Source organism: Ustilago hordei (assembly GCF_900519145.1).
Source record: "Ustilago hordei strain Uho2 genome assembly, contig: UHO2_contig_01, whole genome shotgun sequence".
Classification (NCBI taxonomy): domain Eukaryota; kingdom Fungi; phylum Basidiomycota; class Ustilaginomycetes; order Ustilaginales; family Ustilaginaceae; genus Ustilago; species Ustilago hordei.
The window spans coordinates 1393494-1410101 of NW_024545270.1; the positions used below are offsets into that span (position 1 = coordinate 1393494).

Sequence of the window (16608 nt, forward strand, 5' to 3'; positions counted from 1 at the left end):
GACAGGTTGATTGTCACAATCAAGTAATAGGAGGATTGGAAGGAGGGGTCCCTGGCATTGGAAAAATAAGGAGCATATGGGAAGGCTGCAGGTGAGGAAGAGGACCCAGCCCAGTGTCATGCAGTAGGTTACCACTAAGGGGGATGTGCTCATTGCCATAGCACAGCCACAAGGGCGACCACATGATCAGGAAGCATGACAATAGTTTTTGGCTAAGCAACCAAGGGAGTCACAAGACCAGGGGCAAAAGGATGGCCACCAGTTAGGGGAGAGAGAGCTGTGTCAGAAGAGACCAGGGGCGATCCATAGGGGGGAAGAGCAGTGCCAACAAGGTTGACATGCATCACCAGGTGTAGGGAAGCATGAAGGCATGAGGGCAGTGTCAAATAGTTAGGCATACAGCCCATGCAGCAGGGAAGCAGCATGGAAGGAGCCAACACACAGCTCATGTAGAAGGGGAGTGGTGTTGGAAGAAGGTGAGGACTCCTTCTGAAGGAGCAGGAGGGGGTGTCGCAGACGACACCCAACAAACACATAAATACTCTCATTCACCATAAGCATGCAAGTGGATCCCAATCCACTCTACTCTTACTTAACTCATACCATTGCAATAGCATAGCTTTTGCAATGACATCTCATACATGTGTGTTGTATCACCATCAGATGTCAACTGTAGGTGGTGTTCCCCAACACCTGTGGTCCAGTTCATAACTGTAGGCAGTGTTCCTCAACACCTGCACTCCAGTTCATCACTGTAGGCAGTGTTGTTCAGCATCTGTGGTCCAGTCAGTTACTGTAGGTGGTGTTTAAACACCTGTGGTCCAGTACCTCCTGTCATCTGTAGGTGATATTCTTATTGTGGTCCAGACAATGACAAGAGCATCATCCACTATGAACACTTGTGCAGTAATAGGAGAGTTGTGTCTGATATCACTCTCACATCATTTTGTTATGAACATGCCACATAGCCTCTGAATGGAGTGTTCAAGGCAGTTAGCTGAAACCTACCAGAAACAAACTGTCTGGTTAATTTCAACAGAAACATACCAAATAGATTGAACTCAATTGATCTAACCAAAGTCAACAGGGAACACCCGATCTGGTTTCAGGCATGTGACCGCTTACACAGAGCAGATCCTGGCTGAAATCAAACAAAGTCAATCTCAGCTAAAACATCGGGCAGCACCAATAGGAGAGGGGAATCGGGTACAATGACATCCCACTCATTGTTACACATTGTCATTAGGTAGGATGCACTCACACTTGGGTATGTGCCACACATTTGTATATATACTTAGCAGGGAGCTCGAGGCTCCTGCCACATTTTTTTCTTTATGTCAATATAGTATAGTGTTTTTGCTCCTTAGCTCAAACACCGTATTGTGACTGATATCTCCTGATCATCGCCGTTGAGTGACTCCTTATTTCAACAGAACTACGTTAGCAGGTGACTGTCGGCCCTTGCCAAGGATTCTCTTGCCCGCCAACACTGTCTGTCATGCTGTGGGATGAAAACGGTTTCGCCAACATCACTCGCCCTTTTCTGGCCTTCCGAATCCTCTGCGCTTGATTCCAAATCGGGTTCGACGATTTCTACTCCGATCTACTATACTTACTCTGATGTGAAACTTTCATCCTCAAGTCCGAGTGACAGCCAAGCAAGGCGCTTGCAGGACAATTTTGCAGAAGAGGAATTCGACACTAAAATTCGAGTTTTTCCCTCTCTCTGCTCAGACCAGGCGAAGCACGAAACTTGTTCGATTTGGCAGAGCATACGTTTCAGCCAGAAAAGAACACGTCCAGATAAAGAAAGGGCGCGATGCGCGGAATCAAAAATAAATAAATCAGGAAATAAAAATCACCGCCTCCAGAGCAGAGAGAGGCGATGCGCTGGGGTTCCGGATCGTCGCCTAAAACGAACCCAAACCATCCCAAGCCAAGCCATGATGCATCCGACACCATTTTGCAGCAAAATCAAGCGAAAGCGCGATCCGTTTGATATTCTGCCGCGACGAAGCAAAAGGAAGCAGCAAGTCATTTCTCCGCCGCTGATCTTTCGCTCTGTTGATGCCTTTGATGCCCTCTGTCCTCGAGCCTCTGTGGCCAATCTGTTGCTCTCGTCGGTCTTTCCGCTCTCGTGTCAGTCTCCCCCACCGTCGGCTGAGTGACTTGCTGCTGCTGCTTTTGACTGCCAATCTACTGCCGCTTCTCATTCGTCCGTTTTGGCAGCTGCCGCCCAGCTGCATGCCCCCTTCTCTTCTCTTCCCTTTTAAACGCAATCGGACCGTCACTCCTTCCTTCACGCAACTCCTTTCGCTATCCACGATTTTGCTTCGCAGTCAAGTCGCCTGCCCCGACCCCATCCACGACGGGGACCGCTTCCTTTCACCGCGGTATCATCAAGGCGCTACCATCCTTCCTTCCGTCCTTCCTATACCCATCCGCAAGATCGCCGTTCGAGCTCGTCGCAAATTGGCCCTTTCCCATCACGGCAGCCGCTGAAGCCGACGAGCGACGTCTGCCATTCCCTGTTCACTTTCCTTCGTCTTGGTTTGCTTCGGTCCCTTCCCTTCCTCCCCACCGCTCCTGTCTCACGATTTCACGACAGTCCGAACACTACGCTTTCGCTCTCGCCTAGCCACGAGAATCGCGTAACGACGTGATCATCACTGGCGGCAGCGACAGTGACATCGACCTACGCAACGGCCCAACCTCGCCGCTCGCTGCCACACTACTCCTGGAACAGGTCTGTCGTCGCTAGTTTCAGCAACCTTGCAACTCTCTCACACGTCTCGCTCCCCCCCTCCCCCGTCTTCATGCTGTGGCATCGTCATCCTCGATCTCCTCCTCTCCACCAACTACGTCATTGCTTTCTTGCATCTGACCAGCTCGGTTGAAGCAGCATCTCACAACAGATCGGTACGCGCGACAGCCAAGCGCGGCTCGGCTGCCGCTGCGCTTGCAATCATGGAGGACCTCTCCGCCGATGACGATATCCTTTCGGATATCCTCCTCGATAACCTCGAGTTCGAGCCGGCCATCTCAACACATAAAATGAATCCCAATTACAGGGGTCAGCGATTCGACCGCAATGCCGTCAGCTTGATCGTCAGAAAACGTGTCGTCGAGCAAAAGGACATCACAGCCGCCATTGAAGATCTCGGCAAGCTCGGCATCATTCAGAAATATCTCGCCAACAAAACACAACGCCAAACCGCCAGCTTTGAAGCACATGCGCGACGCTACTTCGAAAGCTATCTGCCAGAGAGTGGCGTCGAATTTGCACTCACCACACGGTACAAGCGCGTCATGATCGAAAAGGCCGACAGAGTGCACGGCTCAGATCCAGAAGCATCGACGTCCGCAGTCAAGCTCGAAGACACGCCTGGCTCTCCAGGAAAGGACTTCGCAGAGGAAAGAGGTAAGGGGTGTGCCAAAGGGAGATCGTCCTTGGATCGCGCCGCCACCAGCATCGGTGCAGCACCAGCAGCTTCCGAAAAGGCCGATCTCTGCGTTTTGGCGATGCGGACTTTCAAGCCAGGCGATCTGATCAACTACTGCAAGGGCGGCTTGAAGGATCTCACCAAAAGCGAAGACGATGCACTACGCGAAGAGGCTACCGCCTCGCGCGAGAAGCGCAAGGACACCGAGTACAAGGGTGTTCTCGGCCCTGGGCGCGATTTCAGCGTCATCCGTTCCACGAGAAAAGGTTGCAGTCAGCTTCTGCTCGGTCCAGCGCGGTTCGTGAACCATGACTGCAACCCAAATACTGAATTCTATCGCATGGGTGCCACCATGGTCTTCAAAGTTATCCGACCGATCCATCCTAACGAAGAAATCACCACCTTCTACGGCGAAAATTACTTCGAGTGGGGCAATTCAGAGTGCATGTGTGCCACCTGCGAGTCCCGCGGCACAGGTGTCTTCTTTGATCCTTCCGTACCGCAACCGATGGAACAGGTCGAAAGCTCTGAGGGCACAGAGGTCAAACAGGAGGATTCATCCGGCGCGAATGACGCCAACGGACGTCGGCAATCACGGCGGTCCAGTCGACCGGCAGGTGCATCATCTGCGCTACCCTCCCCATCACCGACACCATCCTTAACGCCTTCACTATCGACATTACTGGGCGATGATGCTGCCGCGAAGGACAAGAAGTCGAAACGAGACTACCTTGCAGACCTCAAGCTTGCAGAGCACGGACCGTCAGACGACCGTTCAGATCCATGGGCTGAGGGCGCTGGGCCAAAGTGCCGATGTCTGACGTGTGGAGCTACATTCTGGGCGCTAGAAAAATGGTGGACTCCTGACGAGTGCCCACGTTGTGAGCGTCATTACAAGATCTTCAAAGCCGACTGGCCAGTTCGCGTGCCGACCGAGGGCTCCTTGGCGCGAAAAGCGGGCGGTGTCAAGCGCAAGACGAGTTCAGAGATGATCTCGGACCACCTTGCGAGCGCTTCTTCACCGGCGCGCAACGGCAAGGAAAGGTCCTTGACCCCAACAGATCACAAAGCCAACGTCACGCCAAAGTCACAGAAAAAGCCGCGACTCAGCAAAACGCCAAACAGCAGCGGCACGCCTGGCGGCAGCACAAAGACGCCCACTGCCGCCGCCGCAGCCACGAGCAAGGCGAATAAATCACTGTTGGCGTCTTCCTCAACACCCTCTACAACTTCTCCGAAGCCCCCAGGTCGATCCGGCAAAGTCGAAAAAGAGAAGAGCGTCAAGCAAGAAAGGCAGGACGAAGCTAGCGTCGCTCGGTCGCTTGCCATACCCACGGTCAAAAAGACCAGCACCATCGCTGCTCTCCCTACAGTGGTGCCCAAGCACGACGATTTTGGACTGGAGTCAGATGGCTCTGACCTCACGCCGGAGCCCGAGTCAGAAAATGGCGACGCAGTCAAGGCAGAGGATGATGACGAGGATGAGGACAAAGGACCTCGACCGGCTTCCGTCACCGCTCGTCCACATTCAGGACAGGCGGATAGATCGTCGTCCAGCACCAGCCCTGGGCCTCCGGGACCCAAGATGCTCGGCAAGAATGCAAAAACAGACGTATTGGCGCAGTACTGGGGAGCTGTCGAAGGCGATCGCAGGGCTCGCAGAAAGGCACCGGTCAACCCTGGGCCAACTCTGTTGGCTGCCAGACGGTCATCGCAGGACGTCACGAACAAGCCGTCGGAACGACGCTCCAGCTTCCGTGAGACCAGCACTGACGAACATGGTCTGACAAAACCGAAAAGACGCCTCGTAGCCGAGTCTGTCTCCGATGCTGAAGACGCAGTGCCTGCAGCAGTGCCTTCTCGCCCAGCCGCTTCAACTGTATCTAAGCATCGCAAGACTTCAAGCATGAGCGATGTCTCTCCTGCTCAGCTCCGAGCCAAGTCGGTGGTTAGACCGTCACCAGATCAGCAGACACCGTCTGCACCAGACAGCACTGCGTCGCCAACACATACGTCAAAGACCGCGCCGCCTGCACCAGCACCAGCACCAGCACCAGTCCAGAAATCCTCGGCTAGCAATTTGCCCGGTCTGGCCACATCGGGAGTCGAACGCACGTCAGAGTCTAACTTGGCGCTCTTCTGGTCGGCCGGTGTAGGAGGGACTAGAAACCGTCGACAAGCCCAGAGGGAGCCAGTGACGGTCTTGGCCCCCTCGGTACCATCGAAGCGTCAGAGGAACGCTTCCGAGTCGAGTCGCAGTCGCACACCAGAGGTCAAGAAATCTCGCGGCTCATCAAGGCCGCATACTGGTAACGGAGAAGATGAAGGCAGTGGCAGGGATGCAAGGGGACGTTCACGTTCGGCAGCGGCATCGGAGGACAGGAACGGTAGCTCCAAGGAGACGAGCCAGAGCAATAGTGACATTGACGATGACGACGTCCCTCCGGTGAAGCCATACATGTTCTCAGCGATCAGCAAGGTGCTCCAGTCCAATGGCAGCATGGATGTGAATGCAGGACACGAGGCAAAGGGTCCACTTCTCCCATCGGCACCGCTCTTCCGGCCGTCAGGCCTCATTCGGCCCGATCTTTCCGCCGCAGCCGCTCGTTCCAACTCTCCGCTTGCCGGACCGCCGCGTGGTTTGCCCGGTCAGCCCATGCGAAAGAACCTCCGGTGGGGAAGTGGCAAATCCTCAATCAGCCGGCACTTAGGTCCGAATGGGAGTCCCTTAAGCCGCCCTCCATCGAGTATCAACGGCAGTCCCGTCAGTGTCGCACCGCATCGAGCGGAAGAAGCCAAGCCCCAGATTCCGCGTGCTATAGCCCCAGCACAAGCCGAACATGGCGCTCCTCCGCCCCAAGGTGCTACACCCAGGCCTTCGACTGAGCGGGCCGATGCAGCGCCATTGGAGCTCAGCCTTCACCAACCTGCTACTGTCGAGCGCGATCCAAGCTATCCGGAGGCTCAGCCAACGGTCGCAGCGGCTCAGCCTGTGTTGGAGGTCAAGGTCGAAGCGAGCCCGCAGCCGAGTCCGCCTCCTCAGCCAGAACTAAAAGAAACAGCCGCTGCACCTGTTGCAACTGTTGCACCTGTAGTGTCAACGGCAACTGGGAATGGATCCTCATCGAACGGAGTTGCGCCTGAAAGCTTTCTGAGCGCAACAGTGGCCGAGAAGTCCTTTACACAAGTTCAGGATGTGGCTCCAACGAGATACTTGGTGGACGAAGCATCGAGTCCAGCCGCGGACTCATCAGACGCACAGCAAAGGCGTACGTCAGGTCGTGCTCGCAGGGCACCTGAAATGGCAGCTGGTCAGATCCCCTACAAGGGCAGTCTGGTCAAGCTCGCTGCTCAGAGGGCTAAAGAAGCCAAGGGCGGGCCACACGCGGGCGCGAGCCCCCTTGACTCTCCTAGATCCACCGGCACAGCTTCTCCAGATCCTCGTTTCCAGAGCCCGAAAGCAGCTCGTCGACTCTCCAGCGACATCTTGAGCAATGCCGACAGCAGCTCTGGACACGTTCATGCTCCTTTCGGCAACGGGAAACCCACCGGCTCCGGCGAACATACCGGCCCGGTAGCCGCCGAAGCGTCCAAGATCGGTCTCTTCGAAGACGTGGCCATGGGTGAAGCGGCTCGCAGACACAGCATAGGCGCAGCAACAGCGACAACGACCAACGCCACACCGATGGACGTTGATCAATGAACGCGACTCATTCCATCATTCCATCTTACCTATCTTATTCCGTCATCTTTATAAACTCTCTTGTATTTTTATATTCTCGAAGGACAAGCCTGCTCCTGTTGGAGATTACGATCCAGTGCGACGCTAAAGGATGACGCGGAGCCGATCTGATTGGAGATCAGGCAGAGCCGATCCGGTTAGATGACCGATCTGATCAGAGATCGAGCCGAGCCGATCTCAGCAGAGATCGGGTGCAACACAGTCCCGCTCGTTGTCATGGTAGATCATTAAGTAGGAGTATGTCAGCAGTCGCGTGCCTGGAACCCGAAATCTACTGGCTTGATTGATTTCAACCAGTTTCAGTGAGCACTCTTGAGTATGCACCTGTTGGCCACTTTCACTGAGACTGCTCGAAGGGTTGTTTGTTTAATGAGTTTCAGCTAACTGCTGTGAACACTTGGTTCAGTGGTAGTGCAGCACAGTCAGCTCCTGCTTGCTGCAGAACACTTAGTATACATGATGATAACCATTGACTTGACACAAGTGTTCAAGGTGTCAATGATCAGACTGCAGAATGGTGAGAGAAGCCTGGACTGCAGTATGAGTACTGCCTTTGGTGAGATAGATATTTGGACTGCAGTAACTACTGTGTACAGACAACATCAGTGAGAGGTGATACAACACACCTGCTTGGATTAGTAGCAACAGCCTGAGATTGCACTATGTGATGGAACAACTAAGTATACATTACAGTACAGTCCCTGTGCATAAGTTTGAGGACAATTGGGTAATTTCCCAATTTAGCTGGTTACCCTGCATTCATGTTGTTGTCATCATTGAGCAATAGCACTACTGTCACACTAATCAAGAACACTTCAAACACCAATATGGTCTGTGGCAATGAGCTCTCTCCAAGCAAGTGTGCTTCAATCATTGCAATGCATGATACTGGGCTGCCAATTCAATTAATTGCAGAGCTAAGTGGCATTTCCAAGACAGCAGTTCACAAGACCATCCATAACTTTAAGGAGCATGGTTCCTTCCAAACAAAAGCATGATTTGGCCTTCTGCACTCCTGGACAACTACCTTGGACTGCTACCTTTAGGGTGAGGTATTCAAAAACCTGTTTCTATCATGGCAACAGCTGTCAGCATTGCTTGGCAACATTCCAATAACACAGCTCCAGAAAGCAGCATACCAGGTCAGATTGCACTTCAAAAGCCATTTCTGACATCCAAACACCAGCATAAACATCTAGAATGGGCCAAGGCTAACAGCTCCACTGATTGGAGGGGTGTGCTATTCACAGATGAGGCAGCTGTTGAGGTTGGCTACTGGCCCAGATGCACATGGGTTAGTTGCTGGAAAAACACTTGAGAAGGCATCAACAACATGGTCCCAATGTTCTGTTCCAGCCATTTCAGCATCCAGGTATGGGTGGGCATTGCATACAACCTTAAAACACTGTTGGTTGTGCTCCTATTGGCTCCAAGAAAGAAGCAGCCAGGGTTGGCTAATCAATGGGATCCTGCCAAGAACCTCACAGCTGTCAGATATCATGATTGGATCATTGACAGCCCACTCTGGGACACCATAACTGCTGTTAGTGCATACCCTGACAGCCTGTTGCTTGTTGAAGGTGGCAGCAGCTGTCATCAGGCTGCTATCTGCAAGCAACAGTGGGCCAAATACCACATTAAGACACAGGAACACCTGCTGGCTTTGCCAGACCTTAACCCTATTGAGAACATATGGTATGTATTCAAAAACTTGCTTGGTAAGTGCTTGCTGGTTCCAAAACCTGGGATGAGCTTGCAAGAGCTGCAGAGAAAGTGTGGAACACCCAGACCATGCTCAAACATATCAACCCTGTGATCAAGTTGATGGAGCATCACATGGAGCAAGTGCTTACTAAGCATGGAGGTCTGCTCAAGTATTAGTCAGCTCTGAGACTCACTGCAATCAAAAGCTCTTCTTCCAAGCTTGCTCACTGTGTGTTTTGCTCAGCCTGACACTTATGAGAGATCAGTCCTCCAAGCAGATGGAAGGTATGCTATTGGATGGTTAAATCATTGTCTATTGAACCCTGTCCCCAAACTTTGGACAGGGACTGTAGAGTATAGTTTAATTAAGAATAGAGTGGATGCCAGATCCACTCGTTCACTATGATGGAGGGGCATATATATGCCTTGGTGCCATGGTGTCAACTTCGCCACAGCCTTCCTCCTTGCAGGTGTGTGGCCTCTCTGTCCACCCTTGTTTGCCTGGCTCCTACTCCACCCCTTGTCCTTCCTGCTACTACTCTTCTTGCTGAAGTGGTGATCCTCTTATGCCAACTTCATTGTGCTCAGGGGTTCACTCCCACCTCATCAGGTGGTGAGTTCTCTTGTCCCCTGTTCCCAGTGGCTGGCCCTACAGTCTTGATGGAGCATCCTCATCTCATCATGGGACCAATTGATCCACTTCATCTTGTGCCAGTCTCAGTGAAACTTCCCAGGTCCCACTGTCTTGACCATTCTCAATGAGGTTTTGCCTGAGCTTGCTATCTGACCATTCTTGATGAGATTGGTTGGAGCCCCTGGGTCTCAACCGGTCCCGCTTCCTGTGCACCGAGCTCATTTCGGCAGCTGCACAGAACATCTGCTTATTGTCATGGGCCTGAATGCTCAAGAAGCAGGAGGGTCACTGGTTCATAATGGAAGGAGCACAGGTATCGGAGATCTAGTCAATACCAGTAGAGAGCATGGTTGTAGTGCAGTCTCCATGGAGACCATGGACTCCTATGGACTCACATGCAAAGGAGCACTGAGCCCATATGTGAGGAGGGCCAGGCACAGCCACAAAGAGGACCAAGCTCAAGGAGCATGCAGATGGTTACCACTCAGGGGCTCGAGAGACAAGAGTCAAAGGAACCATCACCAGTCAAAGGAGAAGGAGCAGTGTATAGGGAACTGGCAAGCAGGTCCTGAGGAGGAGGAGCAGTGTTGAAGGAGTTGGCACCACTCAGGAGGCACAGGGGTGCCAAACAAGCAGAATAGCAAGGAGGAGGAGCAGTGTCGAAGGAGTCGACACAAAGGCACAGGGGTGCCAAGCAAGCAGGATAGCTCAAGGAGGACAGGAGTGGTACTAGAGGGGCCCCTGTACAGTACTCAATGAAGAAGGTACTCTCTGGAGAGAGAGAGCAGGAGCAGCGTTGCTGGCGATGCTGTGAAGAGGTATATAACCATACTTTCTCATCATCAAAGGTCAAGTGGATCCTCATCCACTCTACACACACCATAACTAGTTATCACTTCAGCATAAGTATATATTAGTTTCAGTCAGCCTAGTAGCAATCTATCAAGGTTGCTCCTCCTTGTAGTGCATGTGTTGTATCACCACTACCTGATGTCCAAAGGCAGTTCATAGCAAACCAGCAGTCCAGATTAAGATAGAACCAAAGGCAGTAGTCCACTGTGGCCTGGGGATCACTCCAAGCATCAGTCAACACACTGGACACTTGTGTTGATGCCACCAACCTTATCACCAACACCATCAACCTCATTATCATCAACACTCACCAACCTTATCACCAACACCATCAACCTCATCATCATCAACACTCACACCAGACCTTGGTGTCATCATAACCTATGTATTGATATTGATCGTGCCGAGCTACCCCTGAACAGAGTGTCCACAGAGGTCAGCCAAAACCTACAATAGTATATACAATGAATGCCACCTGCTGTCATCACGCAACTTGATAGTTGCTGAGCAACTAGCTCATCGAGACCGATGCTGAGACAATAGCTGTTGCACAGTTTGATAGTCACCGAGTATCTCGACAGACCGACCTGGGTTTCAGGCGCGAGACCCCTGACACTTATGATCTCTGCGCTGGCCCTGTGACAGAGTACTCCCACCTTCGGCATGTGCTGCTCACATGTATATATATCTCACAGAGAGCACTGTCATGGGCCTGGGTGCGCAGAACGAGGAAAGACCGAAGTTCATATGAAGGTAGCACAGGAATCATGGGATTGGGTAGATTGTAGGAGCTGCAACAGAGTTCACCAAGATTGGCAGTAGAATCAGCTCTATGGCAGATCGCAGCGAAATCAGCATGAGCATCGTTGATATCATGAATCCTGCCAGAATCTGCAGCAAGCATGATTGTGTGGCAGATTCCACAGAGATCAGTGACAAGGATGTCCATATGACGATTCACATGCAGAATGCACCACAGCTCTCATATGAAGGGGACCAAGTTCAACCGGGCCAAGGACCAAGCCTTGCCAAGAAAGGGACTGAGCTCAGTGACATGCGGTCAGTTACCACTCAGGGGCACACAAGATGGGAGCAAAGGAGGACCGTCACTGGTCAAGGAAGGAGAGCTGTGTAAGGGGCACCAGCGAGACAGACATGAGGAGGAGGAGCAGTGTCAATGAAGTTGACACAGCTCAGGAAGGATAGGAGCAACAGGGCACAATGAGGAGAAGGAGTCTCATTGGAGACTCCTGCATAGTACTCGATGCAGAAGGTACTCTCTGGAGAGAGAGAGCAGGAGCAGTGTCACTGGCAATGCTGCAAAGAGGTATATAACCATACCTTCTCATCACAAAAGGTCAAGTGGAGGATCATCCACTCTACACACCATATAAACTAGTATTACTTCAGAAGCATAAGTACATTAGTTTACAGTCAGCATAGTAGTAATCAATAGATTGCTCCTCATTGTAGCGTGTGTGTTGTATCACTGCTCACTGACATCTGAAGGCAGTTCATAGCAAACCAGCAGTCCAGATTAGATAGAACCAAAGGCAGTCATCCACTGCAGTCTGGGGATCACCTCAAGCAACAGTCTACACACTGGACACTCATGTTGGCACCACCAACAATCACTCCCACACCAGACCTTGGTGTCAGTACCAGTTCACATTGTTATTGATCATGCTGAGCTACCTCTGGATGGAGTGTCTGACAGCAGTTAGTCAAAATCTGCAATAGCAGTACTACAACTACAGATTCGAACAAGAAAAGTGATAGAGATGGCTCTATTGCATATTTCCCTAAGAATCGAAATACCACTAGCATTATCGCATAACTCAACAGAATCAGTAATAGTATCGATACTACTACCGATCTCAGGTTTCAGGCGCACGACCGCTGACAAGCACTAGGCTCTCGCTTCATTCCTTTAGTCAATTGAGTATATATGTTTCTGCCTTAAAGAAGTAGTGACATCGTACTTAGACTATCCCCAATTGCCAGTTATCGGGACCATACTTCTTTACTTTTTCTCAGGTTGTGAGCCCAACAAGCTGATACACTATCAGCAACACTAGCTGATATGCTACCAAATTTGATATCAACAAGAGGTTTCACCATCAACATGTTGAACCCTGACTACTCATTGTACGAATGCTTTGTCGAGGTGATCAAGGAGCTCCTCCCTCGCCTTCCAGACATAGTACAAAACCATTACTGTCAATTGGTCAATGAAAATACCTATGGTACACCAAAAGAACCAAAGGCTGGACTGATCTTCAAATACACCAGAAAGACAAATGTCAAGCAAGAAGTGACACCCCTCATTATCATGATCAAGTGTGTTGCCACACTCTACCATGCAATGCATAATCTTGGCCCCTTCCATAGCCACTTTGAGCTCAAATGGCAAATGAGAACATGTGCAACCTCATTCATTGGCAATGAGAGGGATGCAATCTGCATCCTCCACTTCATGATTGAGGATCCAAGGTGGTTTGAAGTGGAAGCCACTGCTCTGGAACAGGAGTTCAACATGACATTGTCCAAAGGGGGAAATGTTGTGCAGGACTCAACAATGGATGAAGCTTCCGATCTGGAAGAGGAGCTCGACGTGGCATTGTCCAAAGGGGGAGATGTCATACAGGACTCAAAGATGGACGAAGCCTCTGATGTAGTGCAAACGTTGGCCACAACGAGCAAGCTCAATGTCGCTCTGACCACAAGAGAGTTCACATTTGATCCGACTGCTGTGGCAGGTGATGGCCTCATCATCACTGGTCTGAACTTTGTCGATGCTGTGGCTGGTCATCATGGACCCCCCACCTCATCGTCCGCTGCCTCCCATCTCACTAGCGTGGACGTGAACTTCAGCATCAAGATCGATGACCAGTGTCTCTTCAACACACCGGAAGGGCAACCTCTTCCAAAGCCACCAGAAGGCAAGCCGGCCCTGATTGGTGGTTTCCCTTGCTCACTTAGAATTGGCAAGATTGTCGGACACACCCCCGCATTGGCCGGAGCTCCGGACGAGCAGCGACCCATGGCATGGCAGCCGCTCCTTGGCCATCGTTTCGCATCCACACCCACAGTCAACAACGCTTGGCGACGCAATTGCATCAAGAATACGTACGATGCAAGGAAGTCCATGACGAGCAAAGCACTTCGCAGCGCTCATGAGACATATGGCGACGGCGAGATGGATCACCACCTCTACACTGCTGTCGCCACCATGAACACTGACGCTCAGTGGAAGCTCCCTGGTCCTCTTCCCGTGTTCGACCCTCCCCGCCCCAACACCACAACAATCATCGCCAAGGCTCAGTTGCTCAGTACCTCAGTGAAGGTGCTCTCTGGTGACGCCGTCACCATTGACAAGGAGACCCTCACAAGGCTTGCTCTCGGCACCAAGGTTTACTCAACTGCAATGACTGACGATGATGCCAGTGATGCTTTGTCATGCAAGAATGCCAACTGTAGCATTACCGTCAAAGGGGCTTCCGATGCTACCTGCTTAGCTGCAGGGCCCTCTTCCACCAAGACTGCATGTCAGGACAGGCACCTCTCTCATGGTCCCTTCCATGCTGTCCACTTCTCACGTAATGGCAAGCTTCTGGTTCCCATGACCACTGACCTTGTCCTCTGGGTTGTCAGCCCTGGTTCCTCTCACAATCTCAGTGAATCCGACAATCGTGCCAGTGAAGCACATCAAGATGCTCCCACCATCAAATTCCCATTCCGTCCCATGAACAATGAGAGCACACCCGCAGAGACCAGCGCAAACACAGGGGGTATTGGAGGTAGTGGTATTCGCGCTGTTCAGAGGTGTCACGACAATACCATCGCTCTAGCATTCAACGACAAGGTAGTCTTGGTTGGCCCCTCTGGTGCACCAATCCGCTATCCTTCTTCTCCCGCATGACCTGTCTCCGCTGCCACCCGCACTGACATCCATGTCGCCATGACCAAAACGATGCTCATCGTCACGCTCATGACGCTGCAAGCTCTTATCCATGAGCACATGGATGACATTGCTGACACTATTGTTCTTGAACAGGAAAAGACCTTTGTCGATGACATGGGTGATGTTCTTCGTGGTCTTCAGGTCGTTGAAGTTGCTTGTGGTATCATCTGCACCCTCATGGAAGATGTCATAGGAGCCGGATGCGCAGGAGGCAGGAAGAAGTTGAAGTCATATGAAGGGGATGTCAGAGGTCGCGTGCCCAAAACCTGATATCTGTAATAGAAATGCATCTATTACAAATCCTGTTGAGATATGTGACAACACATGATGTATTACTGTTCTTGTTGAGATATGTAGTAGAGAAGTCTTTATTACTTTTCTCACCCAAAGATGTAGTAGTGGTTTTGCTATTGCAGGTTTTGACTAACCACTGTGGACACTCCATCCAGAGGTAGCTTGGCATGATCAATAACTGTTATGAACTGGTACTAACACCAAGGTCTGGTGTGATTGAGATTGTTGATGTTGCTGACATGAGTGTCCAGTGTGTTGACTGAGTGCTTGAGGTGATCCCTGGACTGAAGTGGACAACTGCCTTTGGTTCTATCATTATCCAGACCACTGGTTTGCTATGAACTGCCTTTGGATGTCAGTGAGTGGTGATACAACACATGTGCTACAATGGAAGCAATCTACTTGATTGCAACTTCGCTGACTGAACTAATGTATACTTATGCTTAAAGTGATAACTAGTTATGTATGGTGTAGAGTGGATGGAGATCCACTCAACCACTTATGATGAGATGGCATGGTTTATATTTATCTTTGCAGTGTCACCTGCAACTCTGCTCTGGCCCTCTCTCTCAAGAAGGCACCATCTTCATCGAGTACTGTGGCAGAGGTCTTAATCTATGCACCACCCCATTGCTGAGCCCTGCTTCTCATGCTCCTGAGTCGAGGAGAGCCAGCATCATCTTGTTGCTGATAGGGGTTGCCCCACTTCATCCCAATGACAGTGCACAACCCCTTCTTCCATCCACCTCCTGACTTTGGCACCCATCTCCTTATGCCAATTTCATCATCATGTAGGGTCCCTACCTCATCTGGTGGTGACCCCAAATGTCCTTGTCACTTAATCTATACTGGATCTGTTGTATGATTGTCCTTGCCCCTCATCTCTGCAGAACATGTCATACAATCTTGGTTACTACAGATCCTGGAGGGACTCATGATACCATCTTGGCTTGTGCCGATCTAGGTGAGATCTGCCATAGAGCTGTTTCTTCTACAGATCTTGGTGAACTCTTCTGCAAGTCCCATGATCTGCCCAATCCCTCAATTCCTGTGCTCCCTTCATATGAATCGATGGATCTTCCTGCTTCCTGCGCATCCAGGCCCATGACAGGGGAGCGCAGATTCCGCAGGATCGGGCTAAACGAGAGTGTCACAGGGCCAGTGCAGGGATCATAAGCAGACATGCTGCGCAGCCGCCGAAATGAGCTCAGTGCACAGGAAGCGGGACTGGTTGAGACCCAGGGGCTCCAACCAATCTCATCGAGAATGGTCAGATAGTGAGCTCAGGCAAAACCTCATTGAGAATGGTCAAGGCAGTGGGACCTGGGAAGTTTCACTGAGACTGGCCTGAGATGAAGTGGATCAATCAGTCCCATGACAAGATGAGGATGCTCCATCAAGACCATATGGCCAGCCACTGGGAACAGGGGACAAGAGAACTCACCACCTGATGAGGTGGGAGTGAACCCCTGAGCATGATGAAGTTGGTGTAGGAGGACTGCTGCCTCGGCAAGAGGAGTAGGAGCAGGAAGGACAGGCATGTAGTAGAAGCCAGATAGACAAGGGTGGACAGAGAGGCCACACCCCTGCAAGGAGGGAGGCCATGGTGAAGTTGACACCATGGCACAAACATATATATACACCCCTCCATCATAGTGAATGAGTGGTTCTGGCATCCACTCTATTCTTAACTAAACTATACTCTACTGTAACATATACTTAGTTGTTCTGTCACATAGTGCAATTGCAGGCCATTGCTACTAATCTGAGCAGGTGTGTTGTATCACCCCTCACTGACATTGTCTGTAGGCAGTAGTTACTGTGGTCCAGATAACTATCTCACCAAAGGCAGTACTCATACTGCAGTCTGGCTTTTCTCACCAATTTGCCATCTGATCATCGACACCTTGAACACTCATGTCAAGTCAACAGTTATCACCACATATACTAAGTGTTCTGCAGCAAGCAGGAGCTG

At 51.2% G+C, this 16608-nt stretch overlaps 2 protein-coding genes across 2 annotated transcripts; both read left to right on the top strand.

Moving 5' to 3' along the window:
• Window positions 1–2967: 2967 nt before the first annotated feature.
• UHO2_00415 (uncharacterized protein) lies at window positions 2968–7146 on the top strand (the record flags this gene model as incomplete). The annotated part of the gene is made up of 1 exon (XM_041557035.1): window positions 2968–7146. The coding sequence occupies one exon, from the start codon at window positions 2968–2970 to the stop codon at window positions 7144–7146; it is 4179 nt and encodes a 1392-aa protein (XP_041412969.1).
• Window positions 7147–12500: 5354 nt separating this feature from the next.
• On the top strand, window positions 12501–14609 carry UHO2_00416 (uncharacterized protein; the record flags this gene model as incomplete). The annotated part of the gene is made up of 2 exons (XM_041557036.1): window positions 12501–14240; window positions 14433–14609. The coding sequence occupies 2 exons, from the start codon at window positions 12501–12503 to the stop codon at window positions 14607–14609; spliced, it is 1917 nt and encodes a 638-aa protein (XP_041412970.1).
• Between the last annotated feature and the right edge of the window lie 1999 nt (window positions 14610–16608).